The sequence below is a fragment of the Ranitomeya variabilis genome, chromosome 2, assembly GCF_051348905.1.
Source record: "Ranitomeya variabilis isolate aRanVar5 chromosome 2, aRanVar5.hap1, whole genome shotgun sequence".
NCBI classification, from domain to species: domain Eukaryota; kingdom Metazoa; phylum Chordata; class Amphibia; order Anura; family Dendrobatidae; genus Ranitomeya; species Ranitomeya variabilis.
Window position 1 is genome coordinate 37,590,720 of NC_135233.1, and position 21,685 is coordinate 37,612,404.

The following is a 21,685-nucleotide window of genomic DNA, read 5'->3' on the forward strand; positions in this document are numbered from 1 at the left end:
CTGGATGAGTGTTACGGCTCAGCAGAAGTAATAGAAAGAGCCTTGTTCAAAAGAATCGATGACTTTCCTAAAATTTCTAACAAAGGTCTCCAGAAACTTAGAGAGCTAAGCGACCTACTAAAGGAAGTCCAAGTTGCCAAATACGAGGACGACCTACAGGGACTTGCATTTCTCGACACAGCCAGAGGTGTTAACCCTATAGTCCAGAAGTTGCCCTACAATCTACAGGAGAGGTGGCTCACACATGGTTCCACGTACAAATACAAACACAGTGTTCCATTTCCCCCCTTCTCCGTTTTTGTAGACTTTATACACCAACAAGCGAGAATTAGAAACGATCCCAGCTTTGACTTTGCAATGCCATATGCCACACCGTCACCACCTGCAAATCCACGCAGAACATCTGTGGCAGTACACAAGACTTATGTTTCTTCTCCAGGTTCTAATTACAGGTCTGCTGGCTGCTCCCAATCAGAGACAAAGGTGCAGGACCCTGACAAGCAGTGCCCACTTCATCAGAAGCCTCATCCTCTCCTGAAATGCAGAGCCTTCAGAGGAAAATCTATGCCAGACCGCAGAAGCTTCCTGAAAGAGAACGGTATCTGCTACAAGTGCTGCTCGTCCACAACTCATCTCGCCAAGGATTGCAAGGTCAGTGTAAAATGCACAGAATGTGGCACCACAGACCATAACACTGCTCTACACCCTGGCCCAGCTCCATGGAGTGCACAAAACACGCCAGCTGACAGTGAGCATGGCGGGGAGGAAAGGAACACTGATACAGCTATGCCAGAGATCACTTCACAATGTACCGAGGTCTGCAAAGGGACAATAGACAGTAGGTCCTGTTCAAAAATATGCCTCGTCAGAGTATACCCGAAGGGCCATAGAGACCAAGCTGTGAGACTGTATGCTATCTTGGATGATCAAAGTAATCGATCCTTGGCTAGATCAACTTTCTTTGACCTATTCAACATCAAAGGGCCAAGCACTCCCTACTCATTAAAGACATGTGCAGGTACTGTGACAACAGCGGGCAGGAAAGCTACAGACTACCAAATCGAGTCATTAGACGGACAATTCTGCCTACCACTACCTACGATCATCGAATGCAACCAGATCCCAGACAACAGATCTGAAATCCCTACGCCAGATGTAGCAATCCATCACGCTCACTTAAAACGAATAGCACACCTTATACCGGAACTCGACCAGCAGGCCCAGATAATTCTGCTGTTGGGGAGAGATATCCTGCAGGTTCATAAAGTGAGACGTCATATCAATGGACTCCACAATGCTCCCTATGCCCAAAGGCTAGACCTAGGATGGGTCATAATTGGCAACGTATGCTTGGGACGCATGCACGCCCCATCTTCTGTGACAAGCATGCTGACAAATACATTGGAGAAAGGACGACCATCTCTGTTTCAACCTTGTAACAATGAGTTCCATGTCTGGGAACTGCCACACAGCATCCAACTGCCCAATCATTTAATAGACTTTACTCACGACAGCAGTATAGTGTCGGGAAGCTATGAGGATCAGTTAGGGTGCACAGTCTTCCAGAGAACTAAACAGGACAACCAAGTGGCAATGTCGGTAGAGGACAAGTTGTTCTTAGAGGTAATGGACAAGGGACTCGTTAAAGATGAGACCAACAGCTGGGTCGCACCTCTTCCCTTCAAAACCCACAGACCACGTCTACCGAACAACAAAAATCAGGCATTACAACGTTTCTCCTCTCTCAAACGTAATCTGCAAAAGAAACCAGAGATGAAAGATCACTTTTTCTCCTTCATGTCAAAGATTTTTGAAAACTGTCACGCAGAACTAGCTCCCACTCTCAAAGACTCTGAAGAATGCTGGTTCCTACCCATGTTCGGAGTATACCACCCTAAGAAACCAGGCCAGATTAGAGTCGTGTTCGATTCCAGTGCCAAATTTAATGATGTCTCCCTAAATGACGTTCTACTAACAGGACCAGACCTCAATAACAAACTGCTGGGAGTACTTATGCGCTTCCGTAAGGATTCCATTGCCTTCATCGCTGACATCCAGCAAATGTTCCATTGTTTCCTTGTGAGAGAGAGAGACAGGAACTTCCTAAGATTCTTCTGGTACAGAGACAATGATCCTACTAAAGAAGTCACAGAGTACCGCATGAGAGTGCACATCTTCGGCAACAGTCCTTCCCCTGCCGTCGCCATTTACGGACTCAAAAGGTCAGCTCAGGAAGGAGAAGCAGAATACGGAGAAGATGTCAGAAGATTCATAGAAAAGGACTTTTATGTCGACGACTGTCTCAAAGCAATGCCTTCAATTGAGACTGCCATCAGTCTTCTCAGGAGAGCCCAGGACATGCTTGCCTGCTCGAACCTTAGGCTTCATAAAATAGCCTCAAACAGCCAAGAACTCATGGAAGCGTTCCCTTCTCAGGACCTATGTAATGGTCTCAGAGACCTGGACCTGGGGTCAGACCCCGCACCAATGCAATGCAGCCTTGGGCTTCTCTGGAATCTACAGTCAGACACTTTCACCTTTCAGGTCAACCAGGAAGAAAGGCCTTTCACACGTAGAGGCGTCCTGTCTACCATCAACAGTCTGTACGATCCCTTGGGTTTCGCAGCTCCTGTTACTATACAAGGCAAGGCCCTACTAAGAGACTTAACTAGGGAAACATCTGACTGGGATGCACCTCTGCCACCTGATAAGAGGATCCAGTGGGAAGAGTGGAAGAACTCGTTAGCGGCACTCTCCAACCTGAATGTGCCAAGACCATACGCCCCTGTGCCATCTACTGAAATACAAAGCCAAAGACTGTACGTATTTGCAGATGCTTCTGTCAAAGCGATTGCCGCTGTTGCCTACCTGAGAACTGTAGATTCCAAATGTCAGTGCCACATTGGTTTCATTATGGGAAAGGCCAAACTCGCACCACAACCAGAGCACACTATACCCAGGTTAGAGCTTTGTGCCGCAGTCCTAGCCATTGAGTTAGCAGAGTTCATCACATCCGAAATGGATATCGACCTGACACAGGCCAAGTTCTACTCGGACAGCAAAGTAGTCCTGGGATATATCCACAACGAAACCAGGCGATTCTACGTTTATGTCAATAACAGAGTGCTACGAATCAGGAGATCAGTTCATCCAAAGCAGTGGCATTACATACCCACAGACCAGAATCCTGCAGATCATGCAACTAGAGCAGTTGACGCAAGTCGACTAGGAAGCACAACGTGGCTGTCAGGACCAAAATTATTGCACATTGAGGAATGTTTTCCAGACACCTTTGAACTAGTAGGAGAGGACTCAGATGTTGAAATCCGCCCTCAGGTGTCTACACTTCATACAATGACCTCTGTCATCCAGCTTGGATCTTGCAGGTTCGACAGATTCTCAAGTTGGAAGTCACTTACTCGAGCTATTACCTGCCTGACTCATATAGCTCGCTCATTCAAGACCACCAGAACTTGTGGCACAGAAAAATGTAAAGGTTGGCATCTTTGTAAAAATACCTATGTTACCTCCGACTTAGAGTTCTCTAGAAATCACATCATCCTCACTGTTCAAAGAGAATCCTACTTTGCAGAAATCCAATGTCTTATCAACAAAGCTCCAATACCAGTGAGCAGCGTATTGATAAAACTCGACCCATTCATCGACAACAGTGGCCTACTGAGAGTAGGAGGCCGACTCAAAGAAGCTGAGATGGGGTTTGTGGAGAAATTCCCTCTTATACTTCCCGGAAAATGTCATGTTGCCTACCTAATCGTACAACATTACCACAATCTGGTCAAGCACCAAGGAAGACTATTTACTGAAGGAGCCATCAGGTCTGCCGGTGTGTGGATCGTTGGTGCAAAGAGACTCATCAGTAGTGTCATCTACAAATGTATTACCTGCCGTAAGCTTCGTGGTTCGACTCAAACTCAAAAGATGGCTGACCTACCAGCAGATAGACTCAGCCCAGACCCTCCCTTTACCAGCGTTGGTCTCGATGTGTTCGGGCCTTGGTCAGTTGTTACACGTCGTACTAGAGGCGGCCAAGCCAATAGTAAACGTTGGGCAGTCATGTTCACTTGCATGTCAATCAGAGCTGTCCACATAGAGGTCATTGAGTCCCTCGACACGTCAAGCTTCATCAATGCCTTAAGACGCTTTATTGCCATCCGTGGTCCTATCAAGCACATACGCTCAGACAGAGGTACCAACTTCGTCGGTGCAGCAAAGGAATTGGGAATACCTTCAAATCTAGACTATAAGACTCTTGAGAGGTTCCTCAGTGACCAAAGTTGCACATGGTCATTCAACCCACCTCATTCTTCACATATGGGAGGATCTTGGGAGCGAATGATTGGTCTAGTACGGAGAATTCTTGACTCCACTCTTCTTCAAGAAGGGGCAGCGAGGCTCACCCATGAAAGCCTCATCACCTTCATGGCAGAAGCTGCAGCTATAATTAACGCAAGACCCCTGGTTCCAGTTCCTAACGACCCTGAGGAGCCCTTGTTATTGACTCCAGCTACTCTACTTACCCAGAAAACGGGACTGTCCAGTGCCCCTCCAGGAGGATTCGACGCTAAGGACCTCTACAAGCGCCAATGGAGACAGGTACAAAGTCTTGCAAATACTTTCTGGGACAGGTGGCGCAAACAATATTTGTCTACTCTGCAGCCACGTACGAAGTGGCAATCTACTAAACCTAATCTGAACGTAGGTGACCTTGTTCTTGTGAAGGACTGTCAAATTCACCGGAACCAGTGGCCACTTGGTCTAGTTACCGCAACGTTCCCCAGCAAGGATGGCAATGTCCGCAAAGTTGAACTAAGGATGACCAAAGGGAATGAACCTAAGACATTTTCCAGACCGGTATCTGAACTGGTCCTATTGTTGCCTTCGGAAGAAAGGAGTAGTGACATCCGTTGATGTCAGACGGGGAGTGTTCTGTCTCCGCCATCTAATTTGTTGCCTCCAATTATTTGTTTGCATAATCGCAGTTTCTCAGTATACAGTATTGATATATTCATGCCTTTATTCATCTGTAGTGCTTTGGCTCCCTCTAGCGGTCAGAGATATGTTGACTGTTCTATTTTTCTGCTATGTATTTTTTATGTCTGATCCTCCTTTGCAATGCATTATGGTAGCTCAGCCCACATTTCCCTCCAGTTTTCATTCACTTCCTCTAGTTTGCCTTCCAGGGAAGACGCTTACACTTCATTCCCCTTGCGATTGCATTGCCGGTATGTCTTTATGTTTTTTCTCTAGATATTTCTGCTCTATATTAGCCTAGCTTAACCAGTTGCACTCCTAGTTCAGTTACTAGCCTTCTAAATGTAATGCATAATGTTTATCATGTGTAGTATGTATCGTTCTATACCATGTACTGATTCCATGTATATCATTGTTCACAGTTTCACCGCATCAATATACCAATACGTTTAATAAAGCACAGACTCAACCACAGTCTCCTTATTGGACCCGGTATAGCGGTTTAGCTGACTGGATAGCTACATGAGCCTGCCTCATTTAGTGAGGACAGAACAGTAATAGCTCAGTTCCTCTTGCTCTGTAAACCACACCCACGAAGCTATACGCCACATGTAATGGCTGTCCAATAGGACTGTATAAACGATTGGAGGTGGCAGCTAGTAGTTCTTTTGTTAGTGTTGGGTTGGCAGTGACATATATATTCCAATCATTGGAATCGGAGGTGTATATACCATACACTTACTGTGAACTCCCCCATAACAGGCCTAGTAGTGGAAGCATCCGCCGCCGTATCCATCACTTGTCAGTCAATTTTGTAATTGTCCTGACTATTAGAGGTAGCGAAGTAGCATTCCCCTAACAAACTGGGATCTGTGTGACCTCCCCGGTGTCCTCCTTGACAAGTGTCTTTTAATCTTTTCAGGTTTCCAAAAATGCCAAACAGTTAAAAGAAGTGAGTAGACCATTCTTCAGGTGCACCGAAGACGCTCCGTAGTTTGCAATACAAACCTGGAAGACTCCTGGGGATCTTTATGAGTTTTTTTTGCAAGTGTCTTTGCTTGAAAAACAGTAAACGGTTTCTTAATCGTTGACTAGAGTTAGAAGCCATCCTGAAAATGCCGGTAAAAAAGATGCCACAAAAAATGCTAGTATGCACTCTCCTACTGAAGTTTTGTTATGCAAAACTCAGGTAAAAGCAGGTGGAATAGAATTCTTGCAGCTGAAACTCTCTCTGCGGACACCAGTGGTCCAGAGTAGAAAAATGCCAATGTATATAAATGGAGAATTGCTGTCAACCAAAGCACTGCTGGGGCTGAAGATGAACTTTAAGGTTTTTATTATAATGAATAGGACGTATTTTGAGATTGGTCTAAACTGTTCCTTGCGTCCATATCTCTTAAAGCAGCTAGGGGCATTGAGCTCCTACGGCTGCTGTTAACCTCTTAAATGCTGCTGTCAAATAGAGAAAAATTAAATAAAAATCTAAAACAAATTTTTTTTTTTTACCACACAAAAAAATTAAAAAATAAACATATTTGGTCTGATCTCTAAAAACTTAACATTAATTATCCTGATTGGTTAACACCATAAAAAATAATAAAATTTGAAACAACAGAATTTAACTATTTTTGATTGCGACAACCCTGTGAAAAAATTAAATGCAATAAGAAGCGATCACAAGCCACACAAAAAATCAAGCCTGCAACTGAAAAATAAAAATGTAAGTTTTGGAGAATGACGACAAGCGCAAAATATTTTTTTTTTAATGATTTTCTGATTTTTTTTTTCACCACTTAAATAAAAAAAACATGAATGTTTGGTAGTTTCGTATCACCATAATTATCCCCTTAATGACCGCCGATACGCCTTTTAACGGCGGCCGCTAAGGGTACTTAATCCACAGCGCCGTTAATTAACGGCGCTGTGGAAAAAGTGAATAGCGCCCCCCAGAGTCGGATTTTCTCTGGGGTCTCGGTTGCCGAGGGTAGCCGAGACCCCAGAGAACATGATTCGGGGGGTTTTTACCGACCCCCGAGTTGCGATCGCCGGTAATTAACCGTTTACCGGCGGTCGCAACAAAAAAAAAAAAACGCGATTTGCCGTTTAATTTCTCTGTCCTCCGATGTGATCGCACATCGGAGGACAGAGAAATGTGGTCCCCGATGGCCCCCAATAGCCCCCCAATACTTACCTACCTCCCCCGGTGCTCCTCGTGTCTCCCCATGGGCGCCGCCATCTTTTTTCCGGGAAAAAATGGCGGGCGCACGCGCAGTGCGCCCGCCGCCCGGCACCCTGATGTTCTTTGGGGTCTCGGCTGCCGGGGGTAGCCGAGACCCCAAAGAACATGATCGGGGTCGGTTTGCACCGACCCCTGCTTTGCGATCGCCGGTAATTAACAGTTTACCGGCGACCGCAAAAAAAAAAAAAAAAGTGATCAGTTATTTCTCTGTCCTCTGATGTGATCGCACATCAGAGGACAGAGAAATAGGGGGATTCGGGGACCCTATCATACTCACCCGGGGTCCCTGGGTCCTCTTCTGTCTTCTCCTGCCAGCCGGCTTTTTCATCATGGCGGGCGCATGCGCAGTGCGCCCGCCATCTGCTGCCATCTGCCGGCCGGCAGGAGAAGACAAGTTGGGGCTAAAATTAGGGTTAGGGTTAGGGTTAGGGTTAGAGTTAGGGTTAGGGTTAGAGTTAGGGTTAGGGTTAGAGTTAGGGTTAGGGTTAGAGTTAGGGTTAGGGTTAGAGTTAGGGTTAGGGTTAGGGTTAGAGTTAGGGTTAGGGTTAGAGTTAGGGTTAGGGTTAGAGTTAGGGTTAGAGTTAGGGTTAGGGTTGGGGCTAAATTTAGGGTTAGGGTTAGGGTTAGGGTTAGGCTACTTTCACACTAGCGTTTTTTGGCTTCCGTCGCAATGCGTCGTTGGAGAAAAAACGCATCCTGCAAAAGTGCTTGCAGGATGCGTTTTTTCTCCATTGGCTTGCATTAGCGACGCATTGCGACGGATTGCCACATGTCGCATCCGTCGTGCGACGGATGCGTCGTGCTTCGGCGGACCGTCGACACAAAAAAAACTACATGTAACTTTTTTGTGCGACGTGTCCGCCATTTCCGACCGCGCATGCGTGGCCGGAACTCCACCCCCGCCTCCCCGCACCTCACAATGGGGCAGCGGATGCGTTGAAAAAACAGCATCCGCTGCACTCGTTGTGCGGCGCTTACAACGCTAGCGTCGGTACGTCGGCCCGACACACTGCGATGGGCCGAGTACGACGCTAGTGTGAAAGTAGCCTTAGGCTTCTTTCACACTTGCGTCGGTACGGGGCGGTCGCAATGCGTCGGCCCGATGTACCGACGCACGTTGTGAAAATTGTGCACAACGTGGGCAGCGGATGCAGTTTTTCAACGCATCCGCTGCCCAGTCTATGTCCTGGGGAGGAGGGGGCAGAGTTACAGCCACGCATCCGTGGAAATGGCGGACGCGACGTACAAAAAAAAGGTTACATTGAACTTTTTTTGTGACGACGGGGGCTAAAGTTATGGTTAGGGTTGGGGCTAAAGTTAGGGTTGGGGCTAAAGTTAGGGTTAGAGTTGGGATTAGGGTTAGGGTTTGGATTAGGGTTGGGATTAGTGTTACGTTTGGGATTAGGGTTGGGATTAGGGTTAGGGTTGGGATTAGGGTTAGGGGTGTGTTGGATTTAGGGTTTTGATTAGGGTTATGGTTAGGGTTGAGATTAGGGCTGTTTTGGGGTTAGGGTTGTGATTATCGTTAGGGTTGTGATTAGGATTATGGATCGGGTTGAGATTAGGGTTAGGGGTGTGTTGGGGTTAGGGTTGGAGTTAGAATTGGGGGGTTTCCACTGTTTAGGTACATCAGGGGGTCTCCAAACACGACAGCCAATTTTGCGCTAAAAAAGTCAAATGGTACTCCCTCCCTTCTGAGCTCTGCCGTGCGCCCAAACAGTGGTTTACCCCCACATATGGGGCATCAGCGTACTCGGGATAAATTGGACAACAACTTTTGGGGTCCAATTTCTCCTGTTACCCTTGTGAAAATAAAAACTTGGGGGCTAAAAATCTTTTTTGTTGGAAAAAAATATATTTTTTTATTTTCACTACTCTGCATTATAAATTTCTGTGAAGCACTTGAGCTTTCAAAGTTCTCACCACATATCTAGATAAGTTCCTTAGGGGGTCTAGTTTCCAAAATTTGGTCACTTGTGGGGGTTTCTACTGTTTAGGTACATTAGGGGTCTGCAAACGCAACATAACGCCCGCAGACAATTCTATCAAAGTCTGCATTCCAAAATGGCGCTCCTTCCCTTCCGAGCTCTGCCGTGCGCCCAAACAGTGGTTTACCCCCACATATGGGGTACCAGCATACTCAGGACAAATTGGACAACAACTTTTGGGGTCCAATTTCTCTTGTTACCCTTGTGAAAATAAAAACTTGGGGGCTAAAAAATCTTTATTGTTAAAAAATATATATTTTTTATTTTCACGACTCTGCATTATAAACTTCTGTGATGCACTTTGGCATTCAAAGTTCTCACTACACATCTAGATAAGTTCCATGGGGGGTCTAGTTTCCAAAATGGGGTCACTTTTGGGGGGTTTCTGCTGTTTAGGCACATCAGGGGCTCTCCAAACGCGACATGGCGTCCGATCTCAATTCCAGTCAATTTTGCATTGAAAAGTCAAATGGCGCTCCTTTGCTTCCGAGCTCAGCCATGCGCCCAAACAGTGGTTTACCCCCACATATGGGGTGTCGGCGTACTCAAGACAAATTGTACAACAGCTTCTGGGGTCCATTTTCTCCTGTTACCCTTGGTAAAATAAAAATTTGGAGGCAAAAAGATCATTTTTGTAGAAAAAATGCGATTTTTTTATTTTCACGGCTCTACGTTATAAACTTCTGTGAAGCACCTGGGGGTTTAAAGTGCTCACCACACATCTAGATAAGTTCCTTAAGGGGTCTAGTTTCCAAAATGGTGTCATATGTGGGGGGTCTCTACTGTTTAGGCACATCAGCGGCTCTCCAAACGTGACATGGCGTCCGATCTCAATTCCAGCCAATTCTACATTGAAAAAGTAAAACGACACTCCTTCTCTTCCAAGCTCTGCGGTGCGCCCAAACAGTGGTTTACCCCCATATATGGGGTATCGACGTACTAAGGAGAAATTGCACAACAACTTTTGTGGTCTAATTTCTCCTGTTACCCTTGTGAAAATAAAAATTTGGGGGCAAAAAGATCATTTTTGTAGAAAAAATGAGATTTTTTATTTTCACGGCTCTACGTTATAAACTTCTGTGAAGCACTTGGGGGTTCAAAGTGCTCACCACACATCTAGATAAGTTCCTTAAGGGGTCTAGTTTCCAAAATGGTATCACTTGTGGGGGGTTTCCACTGTTTAGGCACATCAGGGACTCTCCAAACGCGACATGGCATCCGATCTCAATTCCAGCCAATTCTGCATTGAAAAAGTCAAACGGTGCTCCTTCACTTCCAAGCTCTGCGGTGCGCCCAAACAGTGGTTTACCTCCACATATGGGGTATCGACGTACTCAGGAGAAATTGCACAACAACTTTTGTGGTCTAATTTCTCCTGTTACCCTTGTGAAAATAAGAATTTGTGGGCGAAAAAAGCATTTTTGTGAAAACAAATGCGATTTTTTATTTTCACGGCTCTACGTTATAAACTTCTGTGAAGCTCTTGGGGGTTCAAAGTGCTCACCACACATCTAGATAAGTTCCTTGGGGGGTCTAGTTTCCAAAATGGTGTCACTTGTGGGGGGTTTCCACTGTTTAGGCACATTAGGGGCTCTCCAAACGCGACATGGCGTCCGATCTCAATTCCAGCCAATTCTGCATTGAAACAGTCAAACGGTGCTCCTTCACTTCCAAGCTCTGCGGTGCGCCCAAACAGTGGTTTACCTCCACATATGGGGTATCTGCGTACTCAGGAAAAATTGCACAACAAAATTTGTGGTTAAATTTCTGTTTTTACACTTGTGAAAATTAAAAAAAATGGTTCTGAAGTAAAATGTTTGCAAAAAAAAGTAAAATGTTCATTTTTTTCTTCCACATTGTTTTAGTTCCTGTGAAGTACGTAAAGGGTTAATAAACTTCTTGAATGTGGTTTTGAGCAGCTTGAGGGGTGCAGTTTTTAGAATGGTGTCACACTTGTTTATTTTCTATCATATAGACTCCTCAAAATCACTTCAAAGGTGATGTGGTCCCTAAAAAAAACATGGTGTTGTAAAAATGAGAAATTGCTGGTCAACTTTTAACCCTTATAACTCCCTAACAAAAAAAAAAATTGTTTCCAAAATTGTGCTGATGTAAAGTAGACATGTGAGAAATGTTATTTATTAACTATTTTTTGTGACATATCTCTCTGATTTAAGGGCATAAAAATACAAAGTTTGAAAATTGCAAAATTTTAAAAATTTTCGCCATATTTCCATTTTTTTCATAAATAATCGCAAGTAATATCGAAGAAATGTTACCACTAACTTGAAGTACAACATGTCACGAAAAAACAATCTCAGAATCAGCGGGATCCGATAAAGCGTTCCAGAGTTATAACCTCATAAAGTGACACTGGTCAGAATTGTAAAAATTGGCTCGGTCATTAAGTACCAAATTGGCTCTGTCACTAAGGGGTTATACTGACCTGGAGGATCATGTTTCCAGGTCATTTTTACTGTGTTGAATTGAAATTTAAAAAAAAACTATTGCGGAATTGTGTTTTTTTGATCAATTTCACCGCACTAGGAATTTTTTTTCCCCGTTTTCAATAACATCGAATGGTAAATTAAATTATGTTATTTAAGATGACAACTCATCCTAAAAAAAAACAAACAGTCATACAGCTAAATAAAAGTTTGTATAAATTCTTGTATAAATTACCTATTGACATTCAAAACTACGATTTATCCTGCAATGCAAAAGTATTTCTATTTCTATGTTGATGGTAAAAACTAAAAACATTTTAGCAACTGAAAAAAAGGGGAAAGAATTACAGAAAAATTAAAAAAAATTAATTAAAACGACCTCAGTGGGAAAAGGTGAAATGCTTGATGTGAATATTCTCCTTCGATGACATAATGCGCTTTTACCCTGTCTGTATATTTGCTCTTCTTGTTTCCTGAGCTGGAGAATGTTTACAGTCAGGTCTGAGTTGTTATGGGGATCACATACTTACTCACCACACCCGCGCTCTGTCTACGGGAGTCAGCGCAGAGACTGCCTGGTGCTAATCTTCACGTGAATCCATTCACCCCTAGTAAAGAGGTTCCATATACATTGTGTCCTGGAGATAGTTTGCCGATGGCTCTGATACACAGAGGTGAGTAGAAATGGTATTCATCTTGTTGTGTTTTTCCACTTTTAAGAAACTTACACTGGAAGAAACATTCGGATCTGTGACCAGATTTCACAATATTTCTTCCACCTGCTGAAGATGGTGTACTTATTTTGAAAATCCACTTCAGAATGATTTTATAATTCTTTATGAAAGTTTATCCTCATGTCCACCCAGCTGAACATTGACAGCTCCTCAATGTCCCTCCCCCCTGTTCATGCCGAATCTCCATTGACTTTGATTGACAGCGCCTGCCCCCTTTTTGCTGCTGTTGAATCTCCACCAATTAGCCTGATTAACAACTCCTCTCTCCTCCTTACTGATTCTCCAGCCACCAGTGATTCTCCAGCTCCCACCTCTTCTCTGTTGAATCTTCACTCTCCTAGCCTGACTGACAGCTCAGTGTCCCTCCTTCATGCTGCTAAATTGATGCCCAATTAGCCTGATTTACGACTCCTCGGTGTCCCTCCTCCCTGTTGGTGCTGAATCTCCTCCCACCTACTCTGATTGACAGCTCTTCTGTACCTTTCTCTGTGCTGCTCCTAAATCTCCACCCACCTAGCCTGATTGACAGCTTCTCAGTGTCCCTCCCTGCAGCTAAGATCTCACACTGCTCAGTAGAAGCTACAGCTGTTAGTCAGGCTGAATGGGTAGAGCTGAATACATTTGTATTATAGCATGCTCATTTTTATATCAGAACTACAGCCTTTTGGTGTGGATTTTCACAGTAAATACACCAATCTCATCAGGTCTATTTAGTAATATATACATAATATTTTAATCCTATAGAAATGTTAATTCAAGCATGACAGAGTTGAAGCTGTTATGGAGGAAGAAATGGGCTAAAATTCCTCTAAGTTTAAGACTAATCAGCAGTTACCAGATATGTTTAGATACAGCCGCTGCTGCACAAGGGGTCACAAATAGATACGGAAATCAACGACTGACATATTTTTGACACTCGCAGACATGTGATATTGGATCATTTTCTTCAATAAAAAAGATTGCACAGTCAAACACGTCAATCATTAGAATTTCTTGCAAATATTTCTTAAAGGGACACTGTCACCCCCTCCAGCCGTTATAAACTAAAAGAGCCACCTTGTGCAGCAGTAATGCTGCAGTCTAACAAGGTGGCTCTTTTAGTTTTTGCTTCTGTTATTCCCTCAATAAAGCGTTTTATAATTTTCCCCAAATACCTGTCTTTGTACCTGGAGGCAGGTATGAAGCCTCCTCTGTGAAGCGCCCAACTGCCGTCACTCATCTATTCTGGGGGATGGTCGTCGCCCCCTGAGCGCTGTTATCTTCTGAAATCCGGCTCCTGCGCTGTGCGTGCCTGCCTGGGGCAGGCGCATTGAGAATTGCCCATCATAGCTCAGATGCCGCGTTCCGTTCTGCGCCTGTGCGGGCAGTGCGGCCACCCTGTTGCTGAATCCCCACCCCGCACTGTGTTATGCATTATGCACAGTGCGGGGCTGGGGTTCCTGGGCATGCGCACTGCGCTGTTCAGACGCTCCCCTGGTCCCCCGCCTTCCAGCGTTGCCGGAATATACAGGTATCCTTGCCGGCGTTTGGAACAGCCGCACAGAACAACGCTGGAAGGTGGGGGACCTGGAGGAGCGTCTGACAAGCGCAGTGCGGATGCTCAGGAATCCCAGCCCCGCACTGTGCATAATGCATAACACAGTGCGGGGCGGGGATTCAGCAACAGGGTGGCCGCACTGCCCGCACAGGCGCAGAACGGAACGCGGCATCTGAGCTATGACGGGCAATTCTCAGTGACGGCAGTTGGGTGCTTCACAGAGGAGGCTTCATACCTGCCTCCAGGTACAAAGACAGGTATTTGGGGAAAATTATAAAACGCTTTATTGAGGGAATAACAGACGCAAAAACTAAAAGAGCCACCTTGTTAGAATGCAGCATTACTGCTGCACAAGGTGGCTCTTTTAGTTTAGAACGGCTGGAGGGGGTGACAGTGTCCCTTTAATGCAGAATTCTTATTACTTTCACTATAAGTAGTTATCACGTCAGTAGTGGCTTCATAATTGCAAATAATGAAACTCGAGAGGGTGCTTTATTCCTTTTATTCACACTGGCGTACACAGGGTCAATATTCTCAATGCTAATGATTTATTAATGAGAGGTAAATGTATGTTCATTTGCAGCAATAACAGAATTCCTTAATGCATATCCACATCCTCACATTACTAATAACACGGTGAAATGGCAAATTTCCCATATATCCACATATAATGGACTTAGCTGTTATGACGCATAGGACTATGGAGATCTTATGGGATCCAATTATTGTTGAAAATTAGCCATAACCACTGTTTGCAATGACTGGGGCCAGTATCAAGAGGTCATAATAAGACCACAGTTTAGGGTCTACAAGGAGGTAGACTCATAAAGATAATTGGCCTTCATAACACACATACACATCATAAACGAGGGTCCTTCGCTTGGAAATCCTCTTTATTTCGTGGCCTGGACCTCCTCCAGGGAATTCTGCCTCTGCTACCTGTCGCCTACATATTCACCTTGCAAGTGGCACAGGTAAAGGAGGAGTCGTCATGGTCTATATCATTGTGTGCCACACAGTCAGGCAGATTGGATGGGTGTGCTGTCCACCAGCTCAGCAGCAGTGATAATGCTGTGCCCAATGGGGAAGTACCACACCCTACTTAAACGCCGAGCAAACACCTGGGAATTTTCAGTTATTGTCAGGATTTACTCCTGTTAACTAATACTGTTACCTATTATGTTAATCTGGATTTTGAGCTGGCTTATTTCTTGACTACATCTGTCTCTGTAATCCCACCTGATTAGACCCTAGATTTAGGCCATGTGCACACGTTCAGTATTTTTCGCGTTTTTTTGCTATAAAAACGTGATAAAAACGCGAAAAAAACGCTAACATATGCCTCCTATTATTTATAGTGTATTCCGCATTTCTTGTGCAAATGTTAAAAACAATGACCCAGGTACAGAAACCATAATCATACATATACCCTAGCAGGATCGACAAAGATCCAATTGGGAACAATACCCTGAGATACTTCCTATACAGATAACAACCACAAAAAATTGAAGTATAAACAAGCTCATAAAAGATGTTAATTTAGTCAAAAAAGTAAGTTTATTAAATAAAATACAAAAATATACAAAACAGATTCATGAAACATATAAGGAGAATAATCCGCTACAGAGTGCTTGGAATATTGGGTGCAGGTGCACCAAAAGAACACGCTACGTGTCACAGCATGGAGAGGGAAAGAAAAGAAGGGGATAAAGTCACATGAATACCACAACTGGGTCACAACTAATTTTAGTCCATATGACAATTTCTATCACTAAAGTGAACCACCACTGCAATAGCGCTAATCATAAGCCAACATAGCGATACAGTGACCAAATTTCCCAAATGCAGGAGGAACACTACGTCTCAAGTTTCTTACCCTTCTCCCTCTCAAAGGGTAAGAAACTTGAGACGTAGTGTTCCTCCTGCATTTGGGAAATTTGGTCACTGTATCGCTATGTTATGAGCTTGTTTATACTTCAATTTTTTGTGGTTGTTATCTTGTGCAAATGTTGCATTTATTTCCGCGAAAAAATCGCATCGCGGAAAAAAAAGCAACATGTTCATTAAAAATGCGGAATTGCGGGGATTCCACACACCTAGGAGTGCATTGATCTGTATACTTTCCGCACGGGGCTGTGCACACCATGCGGGAAGTAAGCAGATTATGTGCGGTTGGCACCCAGGGTGGAGGAGAGGAGACTCTCCTCCACGGACTGGGCACCATATAATTGGTCAAAAAAAAAGAATTAAAATAAAAAATAGTGATATACTCACCTTCGATGTCTTCCCGCCTCTCAGGTGCACGCTGCCGCTTTGGTTCCTATAGCTGGTGTGCGGTGAAGGACCTGCGATGACGTCGCGGTCCTGTGATTGGTCACGAGACCGGTCATGTGACCGCTCACGTGACCGCGACGTCATGGAAGGTCCTGCGCACACACACCAGCTATAGGAACGGACACCGCTGAGGAGATCAGCTGTCTGCAGGTGAGTATAAGCATTTTTTTATTTTTTTAATTATTTTTAAACATTCTATCTTTTACTATAGATGCTGCATAAGCAGCATCTATAGTAAAAAGTTGGTCACACTTGTCAAACACTATGTTTGACAAGTGTGACCAACCTGTCAGTCAGTTTTCCAAGCGATGCTACAGATCGCTTGGAAAACTTTAGCATTCTGCAAGCTAATTACGCTTGCAGAATGCTAAAAAAACAGCGAAAAAAACGGAAAAAAAATGCAAAAAAAAAAATGCGGATTTCTTGCAGAAAATTTCCGGTTTTCTTCAGGAAATTTCTGCAAGAAATCCGGACGTGTGCACATACCCTTACTGACTCTTCTTATTCACTGTTCTTCTCATATCTGACCCTAGCTATTCCTTTGATATTGGCTTTGTTTGCTGACCCTTTCCTCGTTTCTGTCCCTCTTAATACTGACTTGGCTTTGTTTGACCTTCGTTGGCTCAGGCTTGCTCCTCTAGCAAGCAGTTACTTCGTGGACATGAAGCGCCCCCACTGCCGCAGGGCCGAAGGGTACCCGGTACCGGGCCTCTCTGTCTCAGTCCTGGGATTGTCACGGTGGCTCGACCTGGTCCGTGACCCTGCTGAAGGGCGTCCAGTGAAAGTGTGGAGTGATGATGGTGCGGTGCAGATCGCGATGAATAACGAGGACACCAGGTTGCAGTCTCTTTACCTCTTTACTGAAGGCTTCAGGATCCTCAATCCGAAGTACGGTTAACAGGGCTGGCTGAGACAGGCCGGTCCGATGGCACCTCCAGAGTTCCCTTTGCAGGTGGAAATCTGTGCCTTCCTTCTAGCGCTTGTGTGTTGTAGTCCTTCCCTGCTTAGCACCACGGTATAGTCCTCACAACTGTTGTGTCTGTTTCTGAAGTTCCCTCACAACTGATTCTGATGTTCTTCTCCGTCCCCCAGATGATATGGCTAGGACGCACCCGTATGACGGGTAGGCCTGGAGGTCTTCCGGGACCCTAGAGTCGCCCCTCTCCAACTGTTGCCCCTATGTCTGCTTAGGTGATTTGGGTGAGACAGCCCGCCTATAACTGACTGTCCTGTCGTAGGTTTGAAGTAAGGCCTGGAGCTCAATACTTCCTCAGAGTTTCCGGCCACCGGCTATGCGCCTCAGTAGGATGTTGCCTCGTCTTACAGCACGACTCCTACTGGTGTTATCTCCTTGTTGCGTTGATCTCGTTTCTCACTCTTCACAATAAACCTCGCTTCTTGTCCTTTCTTGGGGTACCGCCGCAATGTAGTGCAGGCGCGGTCCCGTAACGTTCTTTCTGTTCACTAGGCCTCTGTCAGGATCTCACCCCTGACAGGGACCCCCCTGAATCTTCCCCTGCAACACCCTCTGCCACAGGATGTTGCCTGGTTCCAACCCAGTCAGCTTTCTGTCTAACTTCCTATCCAACCCCCAGTTTTACTAGATTGTGAGGAGTGGCCTAATACATAGCACCCTTAGCTCCCCCTGGAGGCCAGACTGTGAAGTGTATTGGTGACTATGATACCTGGTCAGATGAGCTCCTTCAGTGCCATCAGACGTACCAACACCCCCCTTAGCGGCGGAGCATCAGTACTGCAACGACCAGGACTCTGGGGCGCTGCAGACACAACCCAGGAGTCCCCGTTGTAAATCCAGATCCTTGTATAGGGGCTTATGGATGAAGGCTAGATGCAGTGGCTAGCGTCAGGACTGTCAGAAGCAGTCTTTTTCAGCTGACAGAATTTACAATGAGTCACTTAAGGCCCCTATAGACATTAGATAAAAGTCATCCAAATTTAGGTGGAGTTGGCCAATATTCTAGGTATTCTAGTTCAACGAAAAATGGATCTATCATTTGAAATTTCAACAGCAGAACATTTTGATTGGCAGGGTGACCTGAAGAGTCTGGTAGCATCTCACTCAAAAAGAACACTGGGACACTTGGTTCTGCATGGCTGACTCGGGAGAGATAGCTGCCAGCTGACCTGCTATATAATATTTATGGCTGGTTTCGCTGGTGGCCCCCTTTCTGGTGGGCTCGAGCCATACTTTAGTTACATGGATGGCTATTCATTTATCATACTTTTTTCATGTGTCACACTCACAATGAATTAAGGCAATTGCAACCGGTGAGCAGACAAATGGCCTTAAGCACATGGGACCAGTGCAGTATTACATATCATCTTTCACCCCAAAATTAGAGCTACTGGCCTAAATCTTTGCATTCAGAGCTTCTACCTCCATGAACACATTTCGTGTCCGAACTTATGATGACCCTTTTACATGGGAAGGGCATCACTAAAAGGTTTTGCATCAGATACCAACACCAAACCTGGAGACATTACACCAAAAAACAAATTCCCATCAAGTAAAATAGACAATATCTTCACATCTAAATGTCCTAATTTTTACAGTTTGCTAAGCAAAGTTTTTCAAATTTTCAAACTTTGGTCAAACAATATAAGCTGCTTCGCCATGACTGTATCCAAGAAGGTCATTCGTCTGATGATAACTGCAGTTCTGTAGCACCCTGTCTCCAATTTTAAGGTCCCATGACGCCATCCCAACAGCTCCAAAAAAAAAACCCCATCAACACAGCAATGTGCCCAATAAAAAAACTCACCTCTTCATTACGATTTAATAAAAACTGTAAAGAAAAAAGAGCGAAATTATCTGGCTTAAAATGAGGGACCGAGGCAGGAAAATTGCTCACCTGAAAAAGTGAAAGTCATAACCCCTACGAAAGTAATGACCGCGATGACATCCCAACATCCTGCCATGGCACCAGGTATAAAACTAAGATTTCCATATTGTGTCCCTAGAGCCGGTCTCTACGACTTTTTCTATGGGGACAGCATGGTTGATGTGCGTTGATGCACTGCATAAATAGAAGTTTTGTTTGCAGGTGTCATTGGGATAATCTTCTTCGTGGGGGTCACTGTGTAAATGATTCAGCACCAGTGGAAGTAAATGTGAGGTATAGAGCAATTGCGGTAAATGACTGCATGCCTAAAATCATGTCAAGGAGATGCACAGCAATTTTTGCATTTTGCTTTTTCCTTAACTAAATGCCACCTGGGGATCTGACCCCAATATTTTGGATTATTCAGCCTTCTGTATGTCCTTTTGTTTTTTTAGCAGTAGTAATGTCCTTCGCTCCCTAAATTAAATGTACGACAATAAACAGCCATGAATTGTGGCTGTCAGCAGCTAACATGTTCAGTGCTTCCTCCATGCATTATAAATAAGCCTGCGCGCCGCGGCCACTACTTGTTAAGCTACCGTCAGGGGACAATGCTGAGGAGACATACACCTAGTGCGCCGGTGCTGACCTACTTCAGTTTGCTTGCTAAAACATCAGGCCGCCACCACCATGTAGAGAACTGGAAACAAATGTGTTCTCTAGGAAGGGAAAATTATCACATCACATATTTTGACCCATTTAGTACCGTAACTTGTAACGAATCACTCCACCCACGCTGATCATAATGATTTATTCTAGATGGTTAAAAATGTACTTATTATTGTCATATATCAGAACATCCAGAGTGTTCGAGAGGCTTCCGGAATAATGGAGGATCTCAGCATTGCCAAAAGCATTGGTAAATCTCACGGTGCCACCAAAACCCCATTGCAATCTGTGCTTGACGTTGGAATTCCATTGTGTCTAGTTAGGTTTTCAATACAGAGTGGAACAATGCCTCAAATATTGGGTGTGAACATTTCAACTCAAAAAGTTAGTATATATCCTTAGAATAATGCATGTTAGCACTGACTAGATATATATAGATAAGCAATAAAAGGTCCACAATCAGCTGCAAAGCATAGTGAGTAATATAGTTAAAAGGGTTACCCTACATAAAGAGTGCATTTTAATCAATAGATCTTGGAATACTGTTAAGTTCCATAATTGGATGTGTTTAAATAAAATGTTCCTGTGCTGAGATAATCTTACAAATGTGTCCCTGCTGTGTTCTATGTTATTTGCTGTGTCCTACCATGTAGAGCTGCTGCAGCTCATGATGACAAATACACAGCTGATGGCCATGGGAGAAAGAATAGGTAAATACTTGTGATACTTCAGGGACTTTCAGCTGCTTGTTTATGTGAGGAAATACTTTTCACTGCCTGTTTGTTTTATCATTGGAGAGGGTTTTTCTGCAGCGCCACCAGTCCTGTGAACTTATCATAAATTAGTCGCCGGAGCTCATATGTCATGACTTGATCTAAGACAAGATTACAGGGCTGCAGACACTCTAACTCCTGTGATAAAGCAAACAGGCAGGGAAATGTGTTCCCTTACATAAACTAGTAACTGAGGGTCACTGCAGCCACCTGTATCTACCTTTGCTTTCTCCCATGCTCCCATGACAAGGAGCTGCAGCAGCATTACATGTTCATACACAGCCATAACACAGTACACAGCAGGGGCACATTTATAAGATTATCTCAGCACATTAATATTTTTTTAAAACACATCCAATTGTGAAACGTATTAATATTCCAAGATCTATTGATTATAATGTACTTTGTTCATGGGATATCCCTTTTAAGTGATGACATCACAAAGGGAGTAGATTATAACTTGCAGCGCATTTACATTTTTACAGGAGGCAATGAAGTGTTCAGCTTCATTGCAGTTTCTAAACACCAATCCACACGTTACCCCAACTGGTCACAAATTCAGTATATTTCAATAGCAAAAAAAAGGTGGCAATGCCTGATAAAGTGAAAAAAAAAATGAAATAACATGTGCAATGCTAAAAAAAAATACACAAAACAGGACATTTTGAAAGTCTTAGAGGACTTGAGTTGTGAGGCACTTACCTGGTGCATTGCTGCTTTAGAAAATCCTTACTTGTTAGAAAGGTCCCATTATGATGAACTTATCACAAAGCAGAAAGAGTTTGACTTCTCTGCAGCACCCCCGCTGGGGGAATTAGGCATTACACAACTTCCAATAATACCAATAGTTTGTGCAGGGCAGAACAGGTCCTCCAGAAAGAAGGATGCTCTTTGTAACGCTTATTTTCTATTGTTAAAAAATGTGGATCATGATTACAAGAAGTCCTTCACGGACTATACAAAAATGTTGTTTGTTTTTTTATTTAGATAAATCCATTTTTGTTATAAAGGGCCTTCAAAAATAAGTTAATAATCATATTATTTTTGGTACTCTGCTGGAACCTTCAGCTTTAACCCTTTAGCATTTTTAATTTTTCCATTTCCATTTTTTTTTTCCATTGACGTATCC

General features: G+C 44.1%; 1 protein-coding gene across 1 annotated transcript in view; it reads left to right on the plus strand.

Annotated features, from left to right (window-relative positions):
* Positions 1-12,220: 12,220 nt before the first annotated feature.
* The window catches only part of LOC143809055 (spermatogenesis-associated protein 7 homolog), a 187,054-nt gene continuing 177,589 nt past the window's right edge, over positions 12,221-21,685 (plus strand). The window contains exon 1 of the mRNA XM_077292220.1: positions 12,221-12,340. Within this exon, the coding sequence (XP_077148335.1) occupies positions 12,322-12,340 (19 nt within the window). The 5' untranslated portion in view covers positions 12,221-12,321. The remainder of the gene's footprint in view (positions 12,341-21,685) is intronic.